Consider the following 26717-nt stretch of genomic DNA (forward strand, 5'->3'; position numbering starts at 1 on the left):
GTACCATTCTTCTAGATTCCATATATATGTGTCAGAATACGGTATTTATTTTTCCCTTTCTGACTCACTTCACTCTGTATAATAGGTTTTAGGTTCATCCACCGTATCAGAACTGGCTCAAATGCCTTACTTTTTATGGCTGAGTAATATTCCATTGATGCTTTTGAACTATGGTGTTGGAAAAGACTCTTGAGAGTCCCTTAAGACTCTCAAGGTGATCCAACCAGTCTATCCTAAAGGAAATCAGTCCTGATATTCATTGGAAGGACTGATGTTGAAGCTGAAACTCCAATACTTTGGTCACATGATGCAAAAACTGACTCATTGGAAAATACCCTGATGCTTGGAAAGATTGAAGGCAGGAGGAGAAGGGGACAACATAGAATGAGGTGACTGGATGGCATCAGTGACTCAGTGGACATGAGTTTGGGTAAACTCTGGGAGTTGGTGATGGAGAGGGAGGCCTGGCATGCTGCAGTCCATGGGGTCACAAAGAGTCAGACATGACTGATTGACTGAACTGAACTGAACTGAAAAACATGCTCAACATCCCTAGTCACCAGGGAAATGTAAATCAAAACCACAGTGAGAGATATCACCTCACACCTGTCAGAAAGGCCATTATCAAAAAAAAAAAAAAAAAAAACAAAGACAAACCCACAACAAACATTATCCTCAATGGTGAAAAATTGAAAGCATTTCCCCTAAAGTCAGGAACAAGACAAGGGTGCCCACTTTCACTGCTACTATTCAACATAGTTCTGGAAGTTTTGGCCACGGCAATCAGAGCAGAAAAAGAAATAAAAGGAATCCAAATTGGAAAAGAAAAAGTAAAACTCTCACTGTTTGCAGATGACATGATCCTCTACATAGAAAACCCTAAAGACGCCACCAGAAAATTACTAGAGCTAATCAATGAATATAGTAAAACTACAGGATATAAAATCAACACACAGAAATCCCTTGCATTCCTATACACTAATAATGAGAAAGTAGAAAAAGAAATTAAGGAAACAGTTCCATTCACCATTGCAACGAAAAGAATAAAATGCTTAGGAATATATCTACCTAAAGAAACTAAAGACCTATATATAGAAAACTATAAAATAGTGGTGAAGTAAATCAAAGAGGACACTAATAGATGGAGAAATATGCCATGTTCATGGATTGGAAGAATCAATATAGTGAAAATGAGTATACTACCCAAAGCAATCTACAGGTTCAATACAATCACTATCAAGCTACCAGCGATATTTTTCACAGAGCTAAAACAAATAATTTCAAGATTTGTATGGAAATACGAAAAACCTCGAATAGCCAAAGCAATCTTGAGAAAGAAAAATGGAACTGGAGGAATCAACTTGCTTGACTTCAGGCTCTACTACAAAGTCACAGTCATCAAGACAGTACGGTACTGGCACAAAGACAGAAATATAGATCAATGGAACAGAATAGAAAGCCCAGAGATAAATCCACACACCTATGGACACCTTATCTTTGACAAAGGAGGCAAGAATATACAATGGATTAAGGACAACCTTTTTAACAAGTGGTGCTGGGAAAACTGGTCAACCACTTGTAAAAGAATGAAACTAGAACATTTTCTAACACCATACACAAAAATAAACTCAGAATGGATTAAAGACCTAAACATAAGACCAGAAACTATAAAACTCCTAGAGGAGAACATAGGCAAAACACTCTTCAACATAAATCACAGCAGGCTCTGCTATGATCCACCTCCCAGGATACTGGAAATAAAAGCAAAAATAAACAAATGGGATCTAATTAAAATTAAAAGCTTCTGCACAACAAAGGAAACTATAAACAAGGTGAAAAGACAAACCTTTAGAATGGGAGAAAATAATAGCAAATGAAGCAACTGACAAAGAATTAATCTCCAAAATATACAAGCAACTCCTTCAGCTCAATTCCAGAAAAATAAACGACCTAATCAAAAAATGGGCCAAAGAACTAAATAGACATTTCTCCAAAGAAGACATACATATGGCTAACAAACACATGAAAAGATGCTCAACATCACTGATTATCAGAGAAATGCAAATCAACACCACAATGAGGTACCATTTCACACCAGTCAGAATGGCTGTGATCCAAAAGTCTACAAACAATAAATGCTAGAGAGGGGGTGGAGAAAAGGGAACCCTCTTACACTGTTGGTGGGAATGCAAACTAGTACAGCCACTATGGAGAACAGTGTGGAGATTCCTTTAAAAACTGGAAATAGAACTGCCTTATGACACAGCAATCCCACTTCTGGGCATACACACCAAGGAAACCAGAATTGAAAGAGACATGTGTACCCCAATGTTCATCACAGCACTGTTTCTAATAGCCAGGACATGGAAGCAACCTAGATGTCCATCAGCAGATGAATGGATAAGAAAGCTGTGGTACATATACACAATGGACTATTGCTAAGTCGCTTCAGTCATGTCCAACTCTGTGCGACCCCATAAATGGCAGCCCACCAGGCTCCCTCGTCCCTGAGATTCTCCAGGCAAGAACACTGGAGTGGGTTGCCATTTCCTTCTCCAATGCATGAAAGTAAAAAGTGAAAGTGAAGTTGCTTAGTCGTGTCTGACTCTTAGCGACCCCATGGACTGCAGTCCACCAGGCTCCTCCATCCATGGGATTTTCCAGTCAAGAGTACTGGAGTGGGTTGCTATTGCCTTCTCCTAATGAAGTATTACTCAGCCATTAAAAAGAATACATTTGAGTCAGTTCTAATGAGGTGGATGAAACTGGAGCTGATTATACAGAGTGAAGTAAGCCAGAAAGAAAAACACCAATACTAACACATATAAATGGAATTTAGAAAGATGGTAACGATAGCCCTGTATGTGAGACAGCAAAAGAGACGCAGATGTATAGAACAGACTTTTGGACTCTGTGGGAGAGGGAGAGGGTGGGATGATTTGGGAGAATGGCATTGAAACATGTATAATATAATGTAAGAAACGAATCGCCAGTCTAGGTTTGATCCAGGATACAGGATGCTTGGGGCTGGTGCACTGGGATGACCCAGAGATGGTATGGGGAGGGAGGTGGGTGGGGTGTTCAGGATTGGGAACACGTGTACACCCGTGGTGGATTCATGTTGATGTATGGCAAAACCAATAGAGTATTGTAAAGTAAAATAAAATATATATATATATTAATTAAATAAAATAATATTTAAAACAGAACAAACAAACAAAAAGAACAAATGTTGGCAAGGATGTAAAGAAAAGGGAACATGGTATGCTGTTTTGGAGAATGTAAATGAGTACAACCAGTGTGGAAAATGGTATGGAGTTTTCTCAAAAAAGTTAAAACTGGAACTACCATATGACCCAGCTAATTCCACTCCTGAGTATATACCCCCAAAACCCTGAACACCCTAATTTGAAATATACATGCATCCCAGTGCTCATAGCAGCATTATTTACAGTTGCCAAGATATGTATGCAACCTAGGTGTCCATCAAAAGATATATTGATAAAGAAGTATACATATCTCACCATATATATACATACATACACACACAGAGAGACACATGCACAGAATGGTATACTACTCAGCAATTAAAAAGTGATGAAATTTTGCCACTAGCTGCAACATGGATGCACTTGGAGGGCATAATGCATAAGTGAAATGAATCTGACAGAGAAATAAAAATACTGTATTACTTATATGTGGAAAAATATTGTATCACTTATATGTGGAATCTAAAAACTACATATACTGAATATAACAGAAAAGAAGCAGACTCCTAGATACAGAGAACAAACTGCTGGTTACCAATAGGGAGAGGGAAGCTGGGAGGAGCAATTAAAAGTAGGAGGAAAGAGTTACAAACTATTAAGTATAGGGATATATTGTACAATACAGAGTATTTCGCCAATATCTTATTTATAACATTTAAAAAAATCTTTAAAAATTGTGAACCATTAAATTGTTACCTGCAACATATAATACTGTGCATAAAACATACTTCAATTAAAAAAAGAAACAGGGGAAAACCAGAAAATACTGGGGTCCAGGATGGGGAACACGTGTACACCCCTGGCGGATTCATGTTGATGTATGGCAAAACCAATACAATATTGTAAAGTAATTAGCCTCCAATTAAAATAAATAAATTTATATTTGTTTAAAATTGTTTGAAAAATGAGTTTGAAAAAAAGAATGTTTGTGGTTTCTCTCAGGCCCTGCATTTGAGCCAGCTTTCTGCAATGTGTCCACTAGCCATCTACTAAAGCCTGCTCTTGCCACTGTTGGGAGCATACATAGGGAGCTAGCTCCAGGTTGCAGGAGGATATCACATGTAGAGTCCTAGAAGTGCCTATAGGCCATTTGGGGAAATCCACAGGTGAGGCGCCCTCAGTAAATTGTGGGCACACCTTCTGATTGAATCCCTGAAGCACTTAGTAGAATCTTTGTCCTTTGTTCAGGTCCATTACAAGCTCTAAGCGCTCACCACCCCTCAGGTTGCCACTCAGGATTCAGTGCTCTGGGTAAGGGAAGAGAAAAGTGGGTCTCATTAGCAGCATCTCCCACACTAGAAAAGCAGGCATTCACTTATGTGCTTTCAGTTTCTCCTATGGGAGAAATCACAGGTGAAGAAAATCTCTTGGCTCAGAGCTGCACTGCCTACGGGGAAGAGATGATGTGGGTACAGTCTAATCTTGATTTATTTGCTCTAGTAGTGCAACTTTTCCACTAGACTCCTGGATTCTGACAAAATCTCTCTCATCTGTAGGTGATTGTTTAAATCAGTGTTTTCAGGAGCTCCCTGACCACAGCTAAGAGGGGCAGGAGCTGATTCAACAGCTGGGACCAAATTCTGTACTAGCCAACATACAGTAGGTATGACTCCTCGTGGGTCCCTAGGCATATGGTGTTGCTGACAGAACCAAAGTCAAACAGGACTGTAGCTGAATTCTAACACAATCAGAGTTGTTTCTAGGTCTGTAGCTAGACTGTAGCTAGACTGTGACTGCAGTCAATGAGTCAGTCATCTGGGTATAAATCTGTTTTCTCATTGGGTCTCTATTCTTCTATAGCATCATTTTTTCAGTCTCCTAGCTGAATACCACATCTCCCACAAAGGCAATTTTATCCATGGATAAGTGAAAAAGATGGGAATACCAGACCACCTGACCTGCCTCTTGAGAAATCTGTATGCAGGTCAGGAAGCAACAGTTAGAACTGGACATGGAACAGACTGGTTCCAAATAGGAAAAGAAGTATATCAAGGCTTTATACTGTCACCCTGCTTATTTAACTTATATGCAGGGTACTTCATGAGAAATGGGCTGAGTGAAGCACAAGCTGGAATCAAGATTGCTGGGAGAAACATCAATAACCTCAGATATGCAGATGACACTACCCTTAGGGCAGAAAGTGAAGAGGAACTAAAAAGCCTCTTGATGAAAGTGAAAGAGGAGAGTGAAAAAGTTGGCTTAAAGCTCAATATTCAGAAAACTATGATCATGGCATCTGGTCCCATCACTTCATGAGAAATAGATGGAGAAACAATGGAAACAGTGGCTGACTTTATTTTTCTGGGCTCCAAAATCACTGCAGATGGTGACTGCAGCCATGAAATTAAAAGACGCTTCCTCCTTGGAAGGAAAGTTATGACCAACCTAGACAGTATATTAAAAAGCAGAGACACTACTTTGTTAGCAAAGGTCCATATAGTCAAAGCTATGGTTTTTCCAGTGGCCATGTATGGATGTGAGAGTTGGACTGTCAAGAAAGCTGAGCAACAAAGAATTGATGCTTTTGAACTGTGGTGTTGGAGAAGACTCTTGAGAGTCCCTTGGACTGCAAGGAAATCCAACCAGTCCATTCTAAGGGAGATCAGTCCTGGTTGTTCACTGGAAGGACTGATGTTGAGGCTGAAACTCCAATACTTTGGCCACCTGATGCAAAGAGCTGATTCATTTGAAAAGTCCCTGATGCTGGGAAAGATTGAGGGCAAGAGGAGAAGGGACGACAGAGGATGAGATGGTTGGATGGCATCACCGACTTAATGAACATGAGTTTAGGTAAACTCTGGAAGTTGGTGAAGGACAGGGAGGCCTGGCATGCTGCAGTCAACAGGGTTGCAAAGAGTTAGACATGACTGAGCAACTGAACTGAACTGAACTGAACTGAAGGGAGCAATTTGTTTAAGGGACCTTTGGTTTGGCCACTGTGCTGATGTCATTCTCCTTTATTTTTCCATTTCTTTGTAACAAATTACCAGCAATTTTGTGGCTTAAGACAAAATAAACATAATTCAACGGTTTCTGTAAAGAGTATGGGTGTGGCTTACCTGAGTCCTTTGTCTAGGCACTCATAATGCTGTGATTGAGCCTGAGCTTAATTTTCATCTGCAGTCTTGACTAGGGAAAAATTTACTTCTAAACTCATTAGACTGTTGGCAGAATTTATTGTTTGTAACTGTAGAGCTAATGACAGCTCACTTCTTCAAGACCAGAAGAATTTTTCATCATGAAAGACTCAGTTCTTTTAAGGATTTTCTTCTGATTAAGTCAGGCCCACCCACAATAATCTTTCTTTGGATCAAACTTGAAATTAACAGGATCTACAAACTCCATGCTAAAACCAAATCACATGTTCTGCCCAGGTTCTCAAGAGGAGAGAGTTATACATGTGTGTGACTGATTAAAAGTCATTTTAGGGTATGTTTGCCAGGTATTTCTTTGGTGTCTGAGGAGAGATAAAGAAATGAGGATATCCATGACACTGAGTAAATAATGATTTATAATAGTATTCTCTGGAACAGTGAAAATTATGGAAGTTATAGCTACTGTTTAACCTTCAGGGAACATTCTGTATGCTGTTAATCTTTATATTTCATGGAACACAGTACTAGCTTAACAAATTTTTATTTCATAAGTAATATCAACAGGCTGTTCTATGCTGTTGTCCTAAAAAGTAATAATTCACCTGTTCTCCCAAAAAGTCTTCAGTATAGCTTTTCCTTACCTTGGTTCAGGAAAAAAAAATCACAAAAATGAGCAATTAGCAAAAGGTAAATTCTTCTTACAATTCCACTGACCCAAGATGACTTGTCTATCTTGATAAATCAAATCAGAGAAATTTCTCACTCCCTCTCCAACTTTTTCCATTCCATCTTCCCCTGGGAAATGGGTATCAGACACATTGCATGGCAGATTCTGGTGACCTCTAAGGATTCTATAATCACTGAACCCTGTTATCTGTCATAAGAGTTAATTGGAAACTCAAGTGTCTGATCACAATAAAACAAAATCTCTTCAATTTAGTTCATGAATTGCATTACGAAGGCTGCACATTTATCAGAGTAAACAGCTAAAACACCTCAGAGAAGGAATTAAGGCCTCTAAAAAGCATGTACTTGGAGAGGAGACTTCATACTCAAGTTGGACCTTGCCAGGTCCCTGAGTATGTGTCTGCGTGTTCCTAACGTGCATGTGTGCTGGTATGTGTACACTTGCAGAGGGGAAGCACATAGAAGAAACATTTCTTTTTCAGTCACCAGTCCTAGAACTAATGACAAATATAACTAAGAATGCAGATGACCTTATCTGAGAAACTGCACGTGTAGTGTTCAATCACACAGTCGTGTCTGACTTTTTGCAACCCTATGAACTTAGCCCACTATGCTCCTCTGCCCATGGGATTCTTCAGGTGAGAACACTGGAGTGGGTTGCCATTTTCTCATCCAGGGGATCTTCCCAACCTAGGGGCTGAGCCCATGTCTCCTGTGTCTCTTGCATTGACAGGTGAATTCATTACAACTGAGCTACCTGGGAATCCCCAAGGAACTTTATAGGCACACGTTGTCAGAAATAAGGAAATGGTTTTGCCTTCTATGAAGATATGTTTTAACTTAAGGCTAGACAAGTAAATTATGTATAGAAACGTGATGTTTCTGAAAATGAGAGCCCTATGCCCTCTTCCTTCCAATTTGGGATGACTGGCACATTGGCTTTGTATTGGTGTTCCTGTCTGAGACAGTGAAGCTGGAACCCACAATTCCTCCTGCTACTGCTTCTCCAGATATTTGTTCCCCATGGAAGCTGGAAACAGAGCCAGGGGGTCTCTGGAACCACTTTTTATATTGTGTCCCAGAACCTTACCAAGAGCCAACTGAGTTACAGAACCAAGCCTCAGAATGCGGCCCTGACAACCCCTTCTCACTTTCCCATCTGACAGTGGGACATGCAGGCAGACCCATGAGTTAGGCAAAGGGGTATTCTGAACACAGGATATGCGGAACCTGTTCACCTCAGGTTGGTGCAAAGCAGATGGATTTGTTAAAATGAATCTGCTCTGGAGTTGTCCCTCTGTTTTTCTCACTGAGGAAATTACAATGGTGGTTGAAGAAATTATTCAACTTGTGGAATATTCCATTGAGATTGTGTTCATAACTGTTAGGGTGTTTTATTATGTTTTGCTTTTCTATTTTCTGCTCAGTTTTTATTGAAATTTTATGTAAATATTGATAGACCTTTAAATATCACACATAAATAATAATATTTCCCCAGGAAATGATATAACTTGACCTTTATATTACTTAGAAAAATATGTTTGTGTTTTTTATTGCTTCAGGCTAATCATTCTGCTTTCTTTGTACTGAAATAATAATTCGCTAAAAATTTTTAATGTCTCTTGGGAAATAATCTCCAAGTTGATGTTACTATTGGCCATCCTGAATATTGCTACAACAGAACACCATATTTTGCAAAAAATATTCTAATTTGTTGAAAGGCATAATTTTATATGAGCTTCATATAGTCTGCTTGTGAATATTTTAAGTAAAAATGGGACTTTGGGACGTTTTTCATAGAAGAAACATTTCTTTTTCAGTCACCAGTCCTAGAACTAATGACAAATAAAACTAGGAATGGATCTGGCCTTATCTGAGAAACTGCACGTGTGGTGTTCAGTCGCTCAGTCATGTCCAACTCTTTGCAACCATGAAAATCTTCTTTTTTTAAACAAGTGCCAGCTGATTGCTTATCAAGTTACATTGATAAACAAGGCATATATTCTAAAACTCAACTAGTTTATTGGTTTTGAGTCTAATATTTTATTAGAATTATAGAAATAAATTAATCATAGTTAGAAACAATTAGAGAGTGCTCCTGGTGGACTAAATGATTTCTAAGCTGAGCTTCAAAGTTGAGTGTGAACTATTTAGATGCAGGTGAAAAGAAGCACATTCTACACAGAAAAGAAGATATGCAGCAACCATTGGGGAAGGATCTTGGCACATCTGAGGACCTGGGGAAGTGCAAAGAATACAGGGACAAGGGGGCATTTCATTCAGAATGATGCAGACTATTGGAGAGAGGGAAATTCCCCCCACCCTCCACCCCTCTTTAGTTCTTATGGCTGGACTAATATTAATGATAAAGTTGACATGATACAGATTAACAAGAGAAATAGAAACAGAATTTGATTCATACACAAGGAGGTCTCATAGAAATGGGACCTAAGAAGTGCCCCAAAATGTAGCTTTTCTACTTTTTAGACCAAAAAGAACAATACATCTGTGAGGAATTAATAGGATAAAGAACTTGGGTTTTGAGTGCTTAATTAGTGAGAAATCAATTAAAGAAGGGAAAAGGTTTGTTTATACAGGCTGCCTAGCAATAAGGATGTCCTACCTCTAGACATGGGGAGTACACCTTTCACATGAGAGATTATTTTCCTACTTCTGGAGACAAATAGGAGGGTCAGAGTATATATCTCTTGCATTGGTCATTTCTTAAGTAACTTTAATTCAAAAAAATCACTGTGCTATTGAGACATATTTTGGGGTAGCTTACCCTGGGCCCCAGAAAGACCATAATAAAGTGTTTTTCCCTTTTTAAAATTTTTCTTTCTTTATTTTTTTAATCAAAAGATAATTGCTTAACAGAATTTTGTTGTTTTCTACCAAATATCAACATAAATCAGTCATAGGTATACATATGTCCCCTCCTTCTTAAACCTCCCTCCCAACTCCCTCCCACCTAGGGAGGGTTGTTACTCCCTCTGTAACAACCACTCTAGGTTGTTACAGAGCCCTATTTTGAGTTCCCTGAGTCATACAGCAAATTTCCATTGGCTATCTATTTTACTTATGGTAATGTAAGTTTCTATGTTACTGTCTCCATATATCCACCCTCTCCTTCCTCCCCATGCCCCATGTCCATAAGTCTGTTCTCTACGTCTGTTTCTCCATTGCTACCCTGCAAATAAATGCATTGGTACAATCTTTCTAGTTTCCAAATATATGTGTTAATACATGATATTTATCTTTCTCTTTCTGACTTACTTCACTGTGTATAATAGGCTATCCATTCATCCACCTCATTAGAATGTAGATTCAAATGCATCCCTTTTTATGGCTGAGTAATATTTCATTGTATATATGTACCACAGCTTCTTTATCCATTCACCTGCCAATGGACATCTAGGTGGCTTCCATGTTCTAACTATTGCAAATTGTGCTGCAATGAACATTGGGGGTCATGTATCTTTTTCAATTTATATTTCCTCAGGTATATGCCTAGTAGTAGGATTGTTGGGTCATATGGTGGTTTTATTCCTAGTTTTTTAAGGAATCTCCATACTGTCTTCCATAGTGTCTGTATCAATTTACATTCTAACAAACACTCCAAGAGGGTTTGCTTTCCCCACACCCTCTCCAGCATTTATTGTTTGTAGACTTTTTAATGTTGGCCATCCTGTTTGGTGTGGGGTGATATCTCGCTATAGTTTTGATTTGTATTTTTCTAATAATGAACTATGTTGAGCATCTTTTCATGTGTTTGTTAGCCATCTGTATGTCTTCTTTGGCGAAGTGTCTGTTTAGTTCTTTGATCCACTTATTGATTGAGTTGTTTACCGATATTGAGCTACATGAGCTGCTTCTATATTTTGGAGATTAATTCTTTGTCAGTTGTTTCATTTGCTATTATTTCCTCCCATTCTGAAGGCTGCCTTTTCACCTTGCTTATAGTTTCCTTCATTGTGCAAAAGCTTTTAAGTTTAATTAGGTTCCATTTGTTTATTTTCATTTTTATTTCCATTTCTCTTGGAGGTGGGTCATAGAGGACCTGGCTGTGATTTATGTCAGAGAATGTTCCACCTATGTCTTCCTCTAGAGTTTTATAGTTTTTAGTCTTATATTTAGGTCTGTAATCTATTCTGAGTTTATCTTTGTATATGGTGTTAGGAACTATTCTAATTTAATTCTTTTGCATGTAGCTGTCTAGTTTTACCAGCACCACATATTGAAGAGGCTATCTTTGCCCCATTGTATATTCTTGATTCCTTTGTGAAAAATAAGGTACCCATAGGTGCATGGGTTTATTTTGGGGATTTTAATCTTGTTCTATTGGTCTATATTTCTGGTTTTGTGCCAGTACCATTCTGTCTTGATGACTGTAGCTTTGTAGTATAATCTGAAGTCAGGAAGCTTGATTCCTCCAGCTCCACTCTTCTTTCCCAAGACTGCTTTGGTTATTCAGAGTCTTTTGTGTTTCTATATGAATTGAGAAAATTTTTGTTCTAGTTCTGTGAAAATTACCATTAGTAATTTGATGGGCATTGCATTGAATCTGCAGATTGCATTTTGTAGTATAGTCATTTTCACATTTTATAGTCATTTTCACATATTGATCCTTCCTACCTAGGAACATGAAATATCTCTCCATCTGTTTATGTCATCTTTTATTTCTTTCATCAGTGTCTTATAATTTTCCACATACCGTTCTTTTGTCTCCTTATGTAGGTTTATCCCTAGGTATTTTATTCTTTTTGTTGCAATGATGAATGGGATTGATTCCTTAATTTCTCTTCCTGATTTCTCACTGTTAGTATATGGGTATGCAAATGATTTCTGTGTATTGGTTTTGTATTCTGCGAGTGCTAAATTCACTGACTGGCTCTAGTGATTTTCTGAGAGTATCTTTAGGGTTTTCTATGTATAGTATCATGTCATCTACTAACAGTGACTACTTTACTTCTTTTCTAATCTGGATTCCTTTTATGTCTTTTTCTTCTCTGATTGCTGTAGCTAGGACTCCCAAAACTATGTTGAATAATAGTGGTGAGAGTGGACACCCTTGTCTTGCTCCTGCTGGGGAATGATTTCAGTTTTTCACCACTGAGAATAATGTTTACTGTGGGTTTATCATATATGGCCTTTACTATTTTGAGGTAGGTTCTTTCTAGGCCCTTTTTTTTTTAATTTTAATCATAAGTATGTGCTGAGTTTTGTCAAAGGCTTTTTCTGCATCTATTGAGATTGCAATATGGTTTTCATCTTTTAATTTGTTAATATGGTGTATCACACTGATTGATTTGCATATATTGAAGAATCTTTGTATCCATGGAATAAACCCAATTTGATCATGGTGTATGAGCTTTTCAGTATTTGTTAAATTCTGTTTGCTAGAACTTTGTTGAGGATTTTTGCACCTATGTTCATCAGTGATATTGGCCTGTAATTTTCATTTATTGTGTTGTCTCTGCCTGGTTTTGGTATCAGGGTGATCATGGCCTCTTAAAATGAGTTTGGAAGTGTTTATTCCTCTGTAATTTTTTAAAAGAGTTTTAGAAGGATGGGCATTAGGTTTTCTCTAAATATTTGAGAGAATTCACCTGTGAAGCCATCTGGCCCTGGGCTTTTGTTTTGGGGAAGAATTTTGATCACAGTTTCAATTTCAGTACTTGAAATTGGGTTGTCCATAATTTCTATTTCTTCTTGGTTCAGTCTTAAAAAATTGAACTTTTCTAGGAATCTGTCCATTTCTTTCAGGTTGTCCATTTTATTTCCATATAGTTGCTTACAATAGTCTTTTATAATCTTTTATATTTCTTCACTGTCTGTGGTAACCTCTCCTTTTTCATTTCTAATTTTGTTGATTTGGTTCTTCTCTCTTTTTTTTCTTGATGAGTCTGGTTAAAGGTTTGTCGATTTTGTTTATCTTCTCAAAGAACCAGCTTTTAGTTTTGTTAATCTTTACTATTGTTTCCTTCATTTCATTTTCATTTATTTCTGTTCTGATCCTTATGATATCTTTCCTTCTACTGACTTCAGGGTTTTTGTTGTTCTTCTTCTTTTTCCAGTTGTTTTAGTTTAAAGTTAGATTTTCTATTCAATGATTTTCTTGTTTCTTTAATTAAGATTGCATTGCTATAAACTTCCCTCTTAGAACAGCTTTTGCTACGTCCCATAGCTTTTGATTTGTTGCATTTTCATTGTCATTTGTTTCTAGGAATTTTTTTTTTATTTCCCTTTTGATTTATTCAGTAACCTGCTCATTATATAGAAACATATTGTTTATCTCTATGTATCTGTGTTTTTATAGTTATTTTCTTATAATTGATATCTAGTTTCACAGTGTTGTGGTCAGAAAAGATGCTTGATATGAGTTCAATTTTCTTAAATTTACTGAGGTTTAATTTATGACCCAAGATGTGGTCTATCCTGGAGAATGTTCCATGTGCACTTGAAAAGAAAGTGCATTCTTCTGCATTTGAATGGAATGCCCTGAAGACATCAATGAGCTCCATCTGGTCTAATGTGTCATTTAAGATTGTGTTTCCCTTTGAATTTTCTTTTTGATAATCTGACCATTGGTGTAAGTGGGATGTTAAAGTCTCCAACTATTATTGTGTTACTGTCAATTTCTCCTCTTTTGTCTGTCAATGTTTGTCTTATGTATTGAAGTGCTCCTATGTTGGGTGCATCGACTGAGCGACTTCACTTTCACTTTTCACTTTCATGCATTGGAGAAGGAAATGGCAACCCACTCCAGTGTTCTTGCCTGGAGAATCCCAGGGACGGGGGAGCCTGGTGAGCTGCCGTCTATGGGGTCACACAGAGTCGGACACGACTGAAGTGACTTAGCAGCAGCAGCGGCAGCATGTTGTGTGCATAGATATTTACAACATCTATTGCTATGTCTTCCTCTTGGATTGATCCCTTGATCATTATATAGTATCCTTCCTTATCTCTTGTAATGTATTTTATTAAGATCTATTTTTTATGATATGAGGATTACTACTCCAGCATTCTTTTGATTTCCATTTGAATTGAATATATTTTTCCATCCTCTCATTTGCAGTCTATATGTGTCTTTAGGTCTGAAGTGGATTTCTTATAGACCGTATACATATGGGTTTTCTGTTTGTATCCATTCAACCAGTCTGTATCTTTTGATCTTTAATCCATTTACATTTAAAGTAATATTGATATATATGTTCCTATTTCCATTTTCTTAATTGTTTGGGGTTCATTTTTGTAGATCTTTTTCTTCGCTTGTATTTTCTGACTATATAAGTCCCTTTAACATTTGTCGTAAAGCTCATTTTGTGGTATTAAATTCCCTTAACTTTTTCTTGTCTGTAAAGCTTTTGATTTCTTCATCAATTTTGAATGAGCTTCTTACCAGGTAGAATAATCTTGGTTACAGATTTTTTTCCCATTCAGTACTTTAAATATATCCTGACATTCCCTTCTGGCCTGAAGAGTTTCTGCCAACAGATTAGCTGTTAAATGTATGGGGTTTCCTATGTATGTTACTTGTTGTTTTTCTCTTGTTGCTTTTAGTATTCTTTCTTTCTGTTTAATTTTTGTTAGTTGTATTAGTATGTGTCTTGGTGTGTTTCTCTTTGGGTTTATCCTGTATGGAATACTTTATGCTCCTTGGGCTTGATTGACTATTTCCTTTCCCAATTTGGGGAAATTTTCAACTATAATCTCTTCAAAAATTTTCTCATACCCTTTCCTTGTCTCTTCTTCTACTGGGATCCCTATAATTCGATTGCTGATGCATTTAATATTCTCCCAGAGGTCTCTGAGACTATCCTCAGTTCTTTTCATTCTTTTTACTTTATTCTGCTCTTCAGCGGTTATTTTCACCATTCTATCATCCAACTCACTTTTCTATTCTTCTGCCTCAGGTATTCTGCTAGTTATTCCTTCAGGAGTATTTTTTATTTCAGTAATTGTGCTGTTTGTCTCCGTATGTTTATTCTTTAATTTAATAGGTCTTTGTTAATTGATACTTGCATTTTCTCCATTTTATTTTTTGAGGTTTTGGATCATCTTTACTATGATTATTCTGAATTCTTTTTCAGGTAGTCTGCCTATTTCCTCTTTATTTATTTGAACTTGCATGTTTCTAGATTATTCCTTCATTTGCACATTATTTCTCTACTTTTTCATTATTTATTTATTTATTTTTAACTTATTGTGTTTGAGGCCTCCTTTTCCCAGGCTTTGATGTTGAATTCCTTCTTCCTTTTGGTTTCTGCCCTCATCAGGTTGGTCCAGTGGTTTATGTAAGTTTCAGGTAGGCTGTGACTTGTGCTTGTGTTCCTGTTGGAGGAGGTGAGTTTTTTCCCCTCTGATGGGCATGACTGAGTGAGGCGATAATCCTGTCTGCTGATGATTGGGTTTGTATTTTTGTCTTGTTTGTTGTTTGAATGAGGCATCCTGCACAGGGTGCTACTGGCAGTTGGGTGGTGCCAGGTCTTGCACACAAATGGTTGCCTTTGTGGGTGTTCTCACTATTTGATATTCCCTAGGGTTAGGAGTTCTCTGGTAATCTAGGGACTTGGAGTCAGCACACCCACACCAAAGTCTCAGGGCCTTGGCTCCGGCCAGGAACAGAGATTCCACAGGTGGTTTGTTAGGGCATTAAATGGTATTAAAACAAACACACAAAAGTGAGAAACAAAAGATGCATCCCAGATAAATGGCAATTACAAAATCAGGTAACTAATAACTAAAATAATGGAATATACATACATATATGTATACACACCCATAAGCAAAACCAAAAGTCCAAAAAAGATAAATAAATAAAGTATAGTAGATTGACCTTGCAAACAAAGGAAATCAAAAATGATATCCACCAATTAAGAATAAAACTAACTCAAGTGCAAACTGGAAAACAGAACTAAAGCAAGGTGCCAACTGGGTAATAAAACAATAAAAACAAAACAAACTGACAAATATGGTGAGAAAAAGAAACAAAAATATAAATGCAAAGTTAAGCAGAAGTAGATAAAGAAGATTTTTATACAGTAAAGATTAACTACAATGGGAAAAAAAACAGTAGGAAAAGCAAACCAAGGAATAAATGTAGAAAAAACTAACAATAAATTTTTAAATTTTTATAAAAAAGAGAACAAAAAGTTAAAAAAAAAAATGAAAACCCCACAGGAAAACCCCACAGAACTGCAAAAGGCCAATGCAGAGGCAGTATATAACAGAAATAAAAAGTGTGATTTTAAAAAATTCTCTAAAGTTTAAATAGATTTAATAGTACTAGTAAAAAATCATCAACTACAACAACAGAGTGAAAAGGGGGTGGGGGAACATCCAGAAGCAACTACAGAACAAGTCAAAATATAAGAAATGTTTTTCTTGAGTCTCTGCTGTCAGCATCCATTCCCTCACTGGGAGTCACAGTCCACCTCACCTCCCTAGGATGCCCTTCAATACTGGGCTGGTGTCTGGACCTGCTGTGAGATCTGCTCAGACTCTAATCTGGTACTATTCCTGTGTGTTCTTGCCTTCAACGTCCACAGGTGTCAGAACTAGTGCATTTTCCTTTGTGAGAACTCTCATTGTCCTTTTACATATTCCATAAACACAGTCTTCCTAGTTGATTGTGTGGATCTAATCTAGTTTGTACAGTGGGTGGGAAGGTTTGGGGTCTTCTTCCCTAGCCACACTGCCCCTGGGTTTCAACTGTAGCTTTACCTCTACCTTTGGATGTGGGTCATCAAGAAGGGTTTGCTCCTGAGGCTGCCCTGGAGTACTTGGTTCTGTGCCAGTGAGGGCCAACTGTGGAGGTGGCACAGCTGCTTAGTTCACAGGGGCCCTGGCAGCACCAGGTTCTCAAAGGAGCTGGCAGCAGGAAATATCATGCTCTAGAAGGGTATGGCAACCCACTCCAGTATTCCTGCCAGGAGAATCTCCTGGGCAGAAAAGCCTGCAGACCACAGTCCACGGGGTCTTAAAGAGTTGGACATGACCAAAGTGACCTCGTTTGCATAGATGCAGGACGCTTTCTAGCTTCTGGCAGTTCTTTCCCAGTAGGGATCATGCATGGAGGTGGTGCGGTTGCTTGGATCACAGGGACCCTGGCAATGGTGGCTATGCAGGAGCACTAATGTCTATTGTCACAGGAGACATGGTATTATTAGGGCTTTTTCTAGTCTGTGGCAGCTCTGCCCCAGTGAGGCCTGAGCATGAAGGTGGCACAGCAGCGCCAAGTGTGCAGGGACACAGATGGCTTCAACACAGGAGCTATGGCCCTATCAGAGTCTTCTTCTAGCCTCTGGTAGCTGGTGATCTTCAGCTAGTCCTCCTCCATTGCCCCACCCATTCAGGCCTTTAGAGGGCTCCCCTGACTTGGGTCCTTCTCTGTTGCTCAGCGCTGTCAGGTGCTCGAAGGGCCAGTCTCTCTGTTGTTCAGCTGCCGGTGCTGGCCTGTGGGAGAGAGAGGCTAAAGTGATGGCCCCACTCCTACAGACTCAGCCTTGCCTCCAAGGCAGCCTGGCTTTCCTCCACAGGCATTTCCTGCCACAATCTCTTCCCGCATGTCCCCTCCACCCATCTCCCCACCATCAACAGCAGACCTCACCCTGGATTCCTCCACAATCCCTGCACTCCACCTCCCAGCTGCTATGCCTTCTAAGGGACCCACGTCCTCGACTGGGGTATATATGGCTGTGGCAAGGATTGTCTGTGTGATTCTCACTCAATTTAGACTGTCGCAGATCAGCTGCTTCACTCTCAGCCTCAACTATATCTCCTCTGTCCCAAACAATTGCCCCAGTGTGGAGGTCGAACCCCTACTCAGTTCCCCCACCTGCCAGGGGCAGGTCCAGTGCTACTAATGCTTCTTTTTCTCCCTACTTCCTTCATTCTACTGAGTTTTATGTGGTTCTATATATTATTTTCCAATGGTCAGGAGCTCCTGCCCACTCTCAACCGGTGTTCTACAAGCGCTTCTGTGTCTGAAGGTGTATTCCTAATGTATTCATGCACTCCATGTCCACCTACCCCTCCACCATCTTATTCTCTCCATTACAAAGTTTTGACAGTTGTACAGGAGAAACAAGATGCTGTGTTCTGGAAAGATCCTTATGGTGACAGGATGCAGAATGATCCAGAGTACTGAAGGTTGTTATGAGACAAGCCAGGGGCTTTGGTAAATAGTACATGGGCCAGGTAGGAAGAGGAATTGGGGGAAATATAGAAGTTGAAGAAGGGAAAATGAATCAGAAATGGTTGTCTAGGTTCCCACCTTGGATAAATGAAAGGAGGCCCTAAACTAAGAGAAGGTATTGGTGTGATAGAGAGAACAGCTTATTTCTAGTCATTGTGAATTTCAGGTGCCAGATGATTGAATCCAGTAGGTTGAAGGATGGAGGTCAAACTGGAGGAAGGGGAGAGACACAGTTCTGCAGAAGATCACCTAGAAAAGACATGGGTAGAGGTGACTTTGGAATAAAATAAACAATGTATTAGGCATGCACACCCTCACAATCCCTCATGGACTCTTATGAGATTTCCAGTAACATCTCTATTAATCCCAACTCTTCTATGTGTGGCTTTGCATTAGTAAAGAGAAAGTAGTATCCATAAAATGATTTCTTCTGTTTGTTTTCTGAGTAATTATGAAGGGATAAGATAAATATTAAAATATTATGTAAAACATTATAGTAAGTGACTGATAAGCTTAAATTCATACTACAAAAATGTAAATATAAATTTGTTGCCGAAGTTTAGATATAAAAGTTTATGTATAGGTCTATTCCTATTGAAAAAGCAAACTGAGGATGGAGTTACTTGAGGGATGAGTTTTTTCTTATCCTTGGTTTTAAACATGTAACATACAGCTAGACAGAAGTGATAATAGCTCATTGAGTAATGGCCTGAATAAATGGTGTAGAATAATGGCATAGAATAAATGTGCATGTCTATCACACATATCAAGTAATACGTATATTTTTGTGTCTTTTATAGTAAAATACTTCACACAGCCATGGATATAATAAAAATTAAATTTCAGAGCAGCAGAATTCTGACTCTTTCCCCAATTTGATAAATGCCGTACTTGAATACTTTTATCAAGTCATTCATTTAACAAAATAAGTTATAAATTATTTACTTGAATTATTTTAACACAAGAAAGTTGTGTTAATTTTGGCAATACTTCATTACAGGTGACTATGTTGTCATGACTATATATTTTGAATTGAGTAGAAGAATGGGATACTTCACTATTCAAACATATATTCCTTGTATACTGACTGTGGTTTTATCCTGGGTATCATTCTGGATCAAAAAAGATGCTACACCAGCAAGAACAGCATTAGGTGAGTTTCAAAAAAAGTCTCCTACCATTTTGTGTAATTTTAAAATATAACTATATTCATAAAAATACTTTCAATGAAAAAGACCCAGTTCAAATGTAACTGATCAAATTTGAGGGCTACTTGATAATTGTATTTATTTTTAAGTAGATGAGTTAGATTTTTCTTCCTGACAATAGAATTCCCTGTGTGCCACTTAAGGTGAGGTTAGGTACTCAGAATAAATCAATTGCATCATTCTGAACTGTGCTTTACAGATGATGTCATTAAAAATGTAGTCATGTTCTGAAAACTGCCACACTCAAAAGTCTCATTATGTCAGTGAATGGAAATAGAACAGTGTATGGAAATAGAACCTTTGAGGATTGATGACCAAATCAGTAAAACAATCTTTCAATAAAAGAAGTGCTGCTTATTTAGAGCAAATTTACCAGCAAACAAGAAAATGATTATTCTTTTCAGCTATAATTTATGCATTAAAGCTCAAAGTCTTTTCATAAATTTTTCTCTGGTACCCAAAGTTCTCTTAATAAAACATTAAATTTCAGTGGTTTTAGAACTGTAGTGCATGTTTTATATCAGTTTTCTTTATGGTAGAAATTTTGCCTAACTTTCTATATTTTTATTTGTTAATAATGTGTGATATATAGTTCTTTCCACCAGCACTCTCACAATTTCTTTGGAAACCAAGCTACCTCAATATTAAAAAACTGCAAAATATTGTATATTACATTGCACCGCTTCTGTTGGTTTTTTAATTCTTGTTTGTTTAACAGAACAGTAATTTTTGAATAAGGTAAATTAGCCTTTAATATCCTCTGTCCTGTGGAAAATTCTTAAAGAGATGAGACTACCAGACCACCTTACCTGCCTCCTGAGAAATCTGTATGCAGTTCAAGAAGAAACAGTTAGAACCGGACATGGAACAAAGGACTGATTGCAAATTTGGAAAAGAGTATGTCAAGGCTGTATATTGTCACCTTGCTTATTCAACTTCTATGCAGAGTACATCATGAGAAATGCCAGGCTGGATGAAGCACAAGCTGGGATCAAGATTGTGAGGAGAAACATCAATAGCCTCAGATATGCAGATAACACCACCCTTATGACAGAAAGCAAAGAGGAACTAAAGAGCCTCTTGATGAAAGTGGAAGAGGAGAGTGAAAAAGCTGGGTTAAAATGCAACATTCAAAAAAAGAAGATCATGGTACTGGGTCCCATCACTTCATTGCAAATAGATGGGGAAACAATGGAAACGGTGATAGACTTTCTTTTCTTGGGTTCCAAAATCACTACAGATGGTAACTGCAGCCATGAAATTAAAAGACACTTTACCCTTGGAAGAAAAGCTATGACCAACTGAGACAGCATATTAAAAAGCAGAGACATTACTTAGCCATCAAAAGTCCGTCTAGTCAAAGCTATGGTTTTTCCAGAAGTCATGTATGGACGTGAGAGTTGGACCAAAAAGAAAGTTGAGCTCCAAGAAATTTATGCTTTTGAACTGTGGTGTTGGAGAAGACTCTTGAGAGTCCCTTGGACTGCAAGACCAAACCAGTCAATCCTAAAGGAAATCAGTCCTGAATATTCATTGGAAGGACTGATGCTGAAGCTGAAGCTCCTACTTTGGCCACCTGATGCAAAGAGCTGACTCACTGGAAAAGACCCTGATGCTGGGAAAGATTGAAGGCAGGAGGAGAAGGGGATGACAGAGGATGAGATGGATGGATGGAATCACCAACTCAATGGGCATGAGTTTGAGAAAGATCTGGAAATTGGTGATGGACAAGGAGGCCTGGCGTGCTGCAGTCCATGGGGCTGTAAAGAGTTGGACACTACTGAGTGAACTGAACTGAACTGACCCTCTGCCCAATATTGGCTTTGCATTCTTATAGAAAGTATGTGATAAATCAGCTGACGAACGCATAATATAAATTTAGCAACTATTCTTGAGGTTATAACCTCACAATGACAAATTCAGAGGTCATAGTGAGTATAACTTTAAAGATCAGCTTCAAAACAGAGTAATATTTCTGCACAACTTGAAACTATGCAAGTCCTATCAAAGAGTAGCCAGCATGGTGTCAAGAGGACAGAGATACTAGAAATATACCATTCTTTCAGATAATAGATTTGCTGACCAGAAGAGTGGAGAAATCTCAACACTGGCAAATTTAATTGAGACATCTGAAGGGCCCTGCTTAATAAAGGAATACTCTAGACTTCCTTTAAATGAAACAAATCATGCCATGACAAATCAAGCAAAACCACCAGTAAATCAACTATTTATTATAGGGAAGAATTCAACATTCTTTTAAAACAATTACATAGTCCATCATGTATCATCTACAATATTGTATATACAGTAAAAAATTACTAGACTTTCTAAGAAGCAGAGAATTGTGATCCATGATCAAGAAAAAAAGTCAACATTAAAATGCAACTCTGATGTTGAATCAGCAGATATGGGTTTTAAAGCAGCTATTATAAGAGTGTTCAAGGATTAAAAAGAAAATACAATGTTAGTGAATGACAAGATGGATAATATCAACAAATACATTTCTTAAAAATGAAGCTCTAGAATAAAATGTGAGTGAGTGAAGTCACTCAGTCATGTCCGACTCTTTGCGACCCCATGGACTGTAGCCTACTAAGCTCCTCTGTCCGTGGGATTTTCCAGGCAATAGCACTGGAGTGGATTGCCATTTCCTTCTCCAGGGGATCTTCCCAACCCAGGGATCGAACCCGGATCTCCCGCATTGTAGGCAGACGCTTTACCGCCTGAGCCACCAGGGAATAAAATGTACAATAGTCAAATTGAAAATAATCACTAAATGAGCTTAAGAGCAGATTGAAGATGCCAGGGAGGGGAGAGATCATGCACAATTGATCATTACATAAAATTTATTAATTAGAAGAAGATGTGAATTTAAAAATGATTAAAAAGAATCAACATGCAGAAAACTAAGATGATGGCATCTGGTCCCTTCACTTCATGGCAAATAGATGGGGAAACAGTGGAAACAGTGGCTGACTTTATTTTTCTGGGCTCCAAAATCACCGCAGATGGTGATTGCAGCCATGAAATTTAAAAACGTTTACTCCTTGGAAGGAAAGTTATGACCAAACTCGATAGCGTATTAAAAAGCAGAGACATTACTTTGTCAACAAAGGTCCATCTAGTCAAAGCTATGGTTTTTCCACTGGTCATGTATGGATGTGAGAGTTGGACTATAAAGAAAGCTGAGCACTGAAGAACTGATACTTTTGAACTATGGTGTTGGAGAGGACTCTTGAGAGTCCCTTGGACTGCAAGGAGATCCATCCAGTTCATCCTAAAGGAGATCATTCCTGGGTATTCATTGGAAGGACTGATGTTGAGGCTGAAACTCCAATACTTTGGCCACCTGATGCAAAGAGCTGACTCATTTGAAAAGACCCTGATGTTGGGAAAGATTGAGGGTAGGAGGAGAAGGGAACGACAAAGGATGAGATGGTTGGATGGCATCACCTACTCGATGGACATGGGTTTGAGTGAACTCCAGGAGTTGGTGATGGACAGAGAGGCCTGGCGTTCATGGGGTTGCAAAGAGTCGGACGCGACCGTGACTGAACTGAAGTGAACTAAACTGAACAGAGCCTCAGTGATCTGTGGGACAATATAGAGATGTATAACACAATTTCAACTGGTACTCCAAAATGAAAAGAGAAAAAGAATCAACTTTAAAATTTTTTGAAGAAATTTAGTAAAAATACGCAATTTTCTTGAAAATGAAAGTGAAAGTAAAGTTGCTCAGTTGCGTCCGACTGTTGTGACCCCGTGGACTGTAGACTACCAGTGTCCTCTGTTCGTGGGATTTTCCAGGCAAGAATACTGGAGTGGGCTGCAGTTTCCTTTTCCAGGAGATCTTCCCAACCCAGGGATCAAACCCGGGTCTCCCGCATTGTGCGCAGACACCTTACCATCTGAGCCACCTACAAATTCTTTAGACATAGCATGGTCACCACATTTTTGAAAATGTTAAATTGAACATTTATTACAAAATCTATATTTTTCATAAAAATTTACCCACCATCAGTGTACACTTTTCAAATTTACAGTGCATTTTTACAAAATGTATCACAACTTTCCCACCTACAATAAAGAGAGCCTGACATTCTGTTTTCACTGTATTGATTAAAGAAACTGATTCAAAGAGAGTAAGTGGCTTTATCTAACCAAATATTGAGAAAGCCCAGAGCAAGGCTGAAGGCTTTGACTTCTAGTTCAATATCCTGTACACCTGACCATGCTGTTCATGCTGTTCTATTTGATTTATTCTACAATTTCTTGCTGATTGACAGACCAGGGAGGCACTAAACAGGAGCTGTGATGCTTGTGCAAAGATGGGAACTAATGTGCATTCATCTGTCATGTCTACCTGATCTTTCTATCACATATACATCTCTTAAATTTGCTCCACAGTCTTTGATTAAATCTTTAGTGTTGGCTAACATATATGAAATAAATTCAGATTAATACTGTGATTAGTTAACTAATTAACCAATGAATCAATGCACTCACAAAAAGCATTTATTGAAATAGTTGTAATGCTAGACATGGTGCTATGTAATGGGCAAGAAAGGATGAGCAAGATACAGTTTTGCTTTTAAAGATTGCACATTCTATGCAGGGAGACAGACCACAAAGACATAAGCAATTCTCTGTGATCATGCAAAAAATGAGGCACATAGAATGTATAAGAATAGTGAAGATGTGTGTATCATCAGCTCTGCCTGGAGTACTATAAAATGATTTGCCTCAGAAAAAGTGGTGTTTCTGCTGAGTCTTCAAAAAAAAAGTGAGTTTACAAATTGCATACAGAAGGAGAAGTAAGACAGGAAATAGTTTACGTGGGCAGAAGAGAAGTGTGACAGGAGGAACAGACAAAGTATAGAGGACTGCAAATCTCGCTTTCATTAAAAATATATTTAAAAGACAAAATGTCAAACAATACAAAAATTACTGAATAAATGGGATGATATCAACTTAATTCATATATTTTAATGTTATTGTGAAGACTATAATAAAACATCTTATGGAAATGTTGCTTATAATATTATATATACATTACAATTAAAAGTATTATTACGTTTACGCAACGTCAGGGAGGATTCGCATAAAAATAAACCACCGTGCGGAATGGAGGGATTCTGTTCGGCTTCTCTGACGACTTGGTATGTGTCCCCTGTGCAGGCATCACCACGGTGCTGACCATGACCACGCTCAGCACCATAGCCAGGAAGTCCTTGCCCCGCGTTTCCTACGTGACTGCCATGGACCTTTTCGTGACTGTGTGCTTCTTATTTGTCTTTGCTGCTCTGATGGAGTACGCTACCCTCAACTACTATTCAAGTTGTAGAAAACCACCTACCACTAAGAAAAAAACATCGGTGAGTTCCGGTAGCAAAGATTTTCTCAGAAGGTAGTAGAAGAATATTTTTAGGTAAATGGTTCTTATTCATAAGGATTTTATACATGATATACATAGTTAATTTAATAAGACTTTTAAAAAACAAGATAGGTATGCAGAAGATATGAATGTGACTGTCAAGCAGTCTTCAGCCTCACCTACCAGTGTCATGGACTGATGTAATCACACCTTAAAGATTATTCTTTATCAGAGTGTTCTATAATACAGATTCCATGGCAGTTTTCAATGGCTTTTTCTGCTTTTCTTGTAGTTACTACATGCAGATTCCTCGAGATGGATTCATGAAAGGATAAGCCTACAAGCCCCGTCTGTACGTATAACATTGCAAGTGTAAATATTTCTGAGAACTTTGTGTAAACTATAATTGAAAAATATTATTGTTTACAGATGCATCTATTGAAGACCAAAGAGTAATGCATGTATTCCCTAAAAAATGTATTTACAAAGAAATGTTCAACTTAGAAAATTTGGAAAATAAAGGGAAAAAAAATCACTTCTACTCAGGGATTAGTGTATAGCATACATATTTCTGTAATTCAGAATTATGTTCTGAATACACTTCTTGGTCAAAATATTAATTTGTAGGATCATTTTGATGATTGTATCATATGTTCATGATCGATGCATGCATAGATGATCTCAGCTGGACACTGGGCTAATCCACAACTTTTCACTTTTAAACATATTTTTGTCACTACCGTTTTGTACATACTTGTGACTGTTTCCTTAGTATTAATTCCTAGAAGCAGAATGCCTGGGCCAAAGAATTGCATGTTTTTTTTCCAAATCACATTTCACCAGTTTTGTTAGCAGTGTGAGTCACTCACTGCTCAATGTAGGTCACTCTCCCTGCATTTAGTTGGATAGTTGAATATATAAACAACTCCTACAAACTATTCCTGTTGGCATTGCTTTGATTATTGATAAAGCTTAATATATTTTTTACTTGTTTTTGATTTTCACATATTCCTGTGAATTGCTTTTTCTGTCCATTAATTTTTATATAATTTTTTATACAATTTTGATAACATTTTTATCCTTTAAGTTTTTTAAAGTACCATGCTATCTGCCAGTTATATTTATTGCATTTATACAATGTAAAATTTATATAATCACATATAGAATATATTAGGGATACTAATCTGGTTTTGTATGTAGTTTTTATTCCAGATTTCATTAGTAATGCTTTCACTGCAATTTCTCATGCTTTTTTCCACGTGCAGTGTCTTCAATCTCCTATTGTCAAATCTATCAGCATTTCCTTTTGTGGTATCTGCCTCTTGTGTCCTTCTTGGAAGTCCTTTCCTATCTTCAGAATGACATAGCTCTCCCTGATTTTCTTTTCTTTTTTTTTTGATTTTCTTTTAGTGCTAACTCTGTTTGACAACATATTCTAAGTCGTTTCATGTATCAACTCATTCTATCTTCACAAAAACCCACTCTACTGACAAGGACACTGAGATGTGGAAAAGTAAACTCCTATAAGTATTGACTGAACCTTCACAATTTAAAAAATTGTTATATTTAATTATTAGTGTTACCCAAATTTTTAGTGTATATAGCTTAATGTAAGACTCTATTGAAAAACTGGAAAACATGTCTTTAAATCACTGATTGTGAACTGCCACTTTTACCATATGACAACTTTTACTTTATTTTTATTCCTTTGTACATAAGAAGTCACAAATTGCACTGAATGTTTTATGCCCACCCATACACAATAGATGGTTTTCTAGCTCCTAATTAGCATCTTATGTCCAGTTCATTTCCATCAATTTCATCAGGAGATTGTATAATTATCTATGCTCTGCAAGTATGTATCATTATAGTTCTGACAGAAGT

General features: G+C 37.7%; 1 protein-coding gene across 1 annotated transcript in view; it reads left to right on the forward strand.

Annotated features, from left to right (window-relative positions):
- The window catches only part of GABRG3 (gamma-aminobutyric acid type A receptor subunit gamma3), an 833483-nt gene that overhangs the window by 794517 nt on the left and 12249 nt on the right, over positions 1–26717 (forward strand). The window contains exons 7-9 of the mRNA XM_027956997.3: positions 19252–19404; positions 24638–24834; positions 25126–25185. Of these exons, the coding sequence (XP_027812798.3) occupies positions 19252–19404; positions 24638–24834; positions 25126–25185 (410 nt within the window). The remainder of the gene's footprint in view (positions 1–19251; positions 19405–24637; positions 24835–25125; positions 25186–26717) is intronic.

Source organism: Ovis aries, chromosome 18, assembly GCF_016772045.2.
Source record: "Ovis aries strain OAR_USU_Benz2616 breed Rambouillet chromosome 18, ARS-UI_Ramb_v3.0, whole genome shotgun sequence".
NCBI classification, from domain to species: Eukaryota; Metazoa; Chordata; class Mammalia; order Artiodactyla; family Bovidae; genus Ovis; species Ovis aries.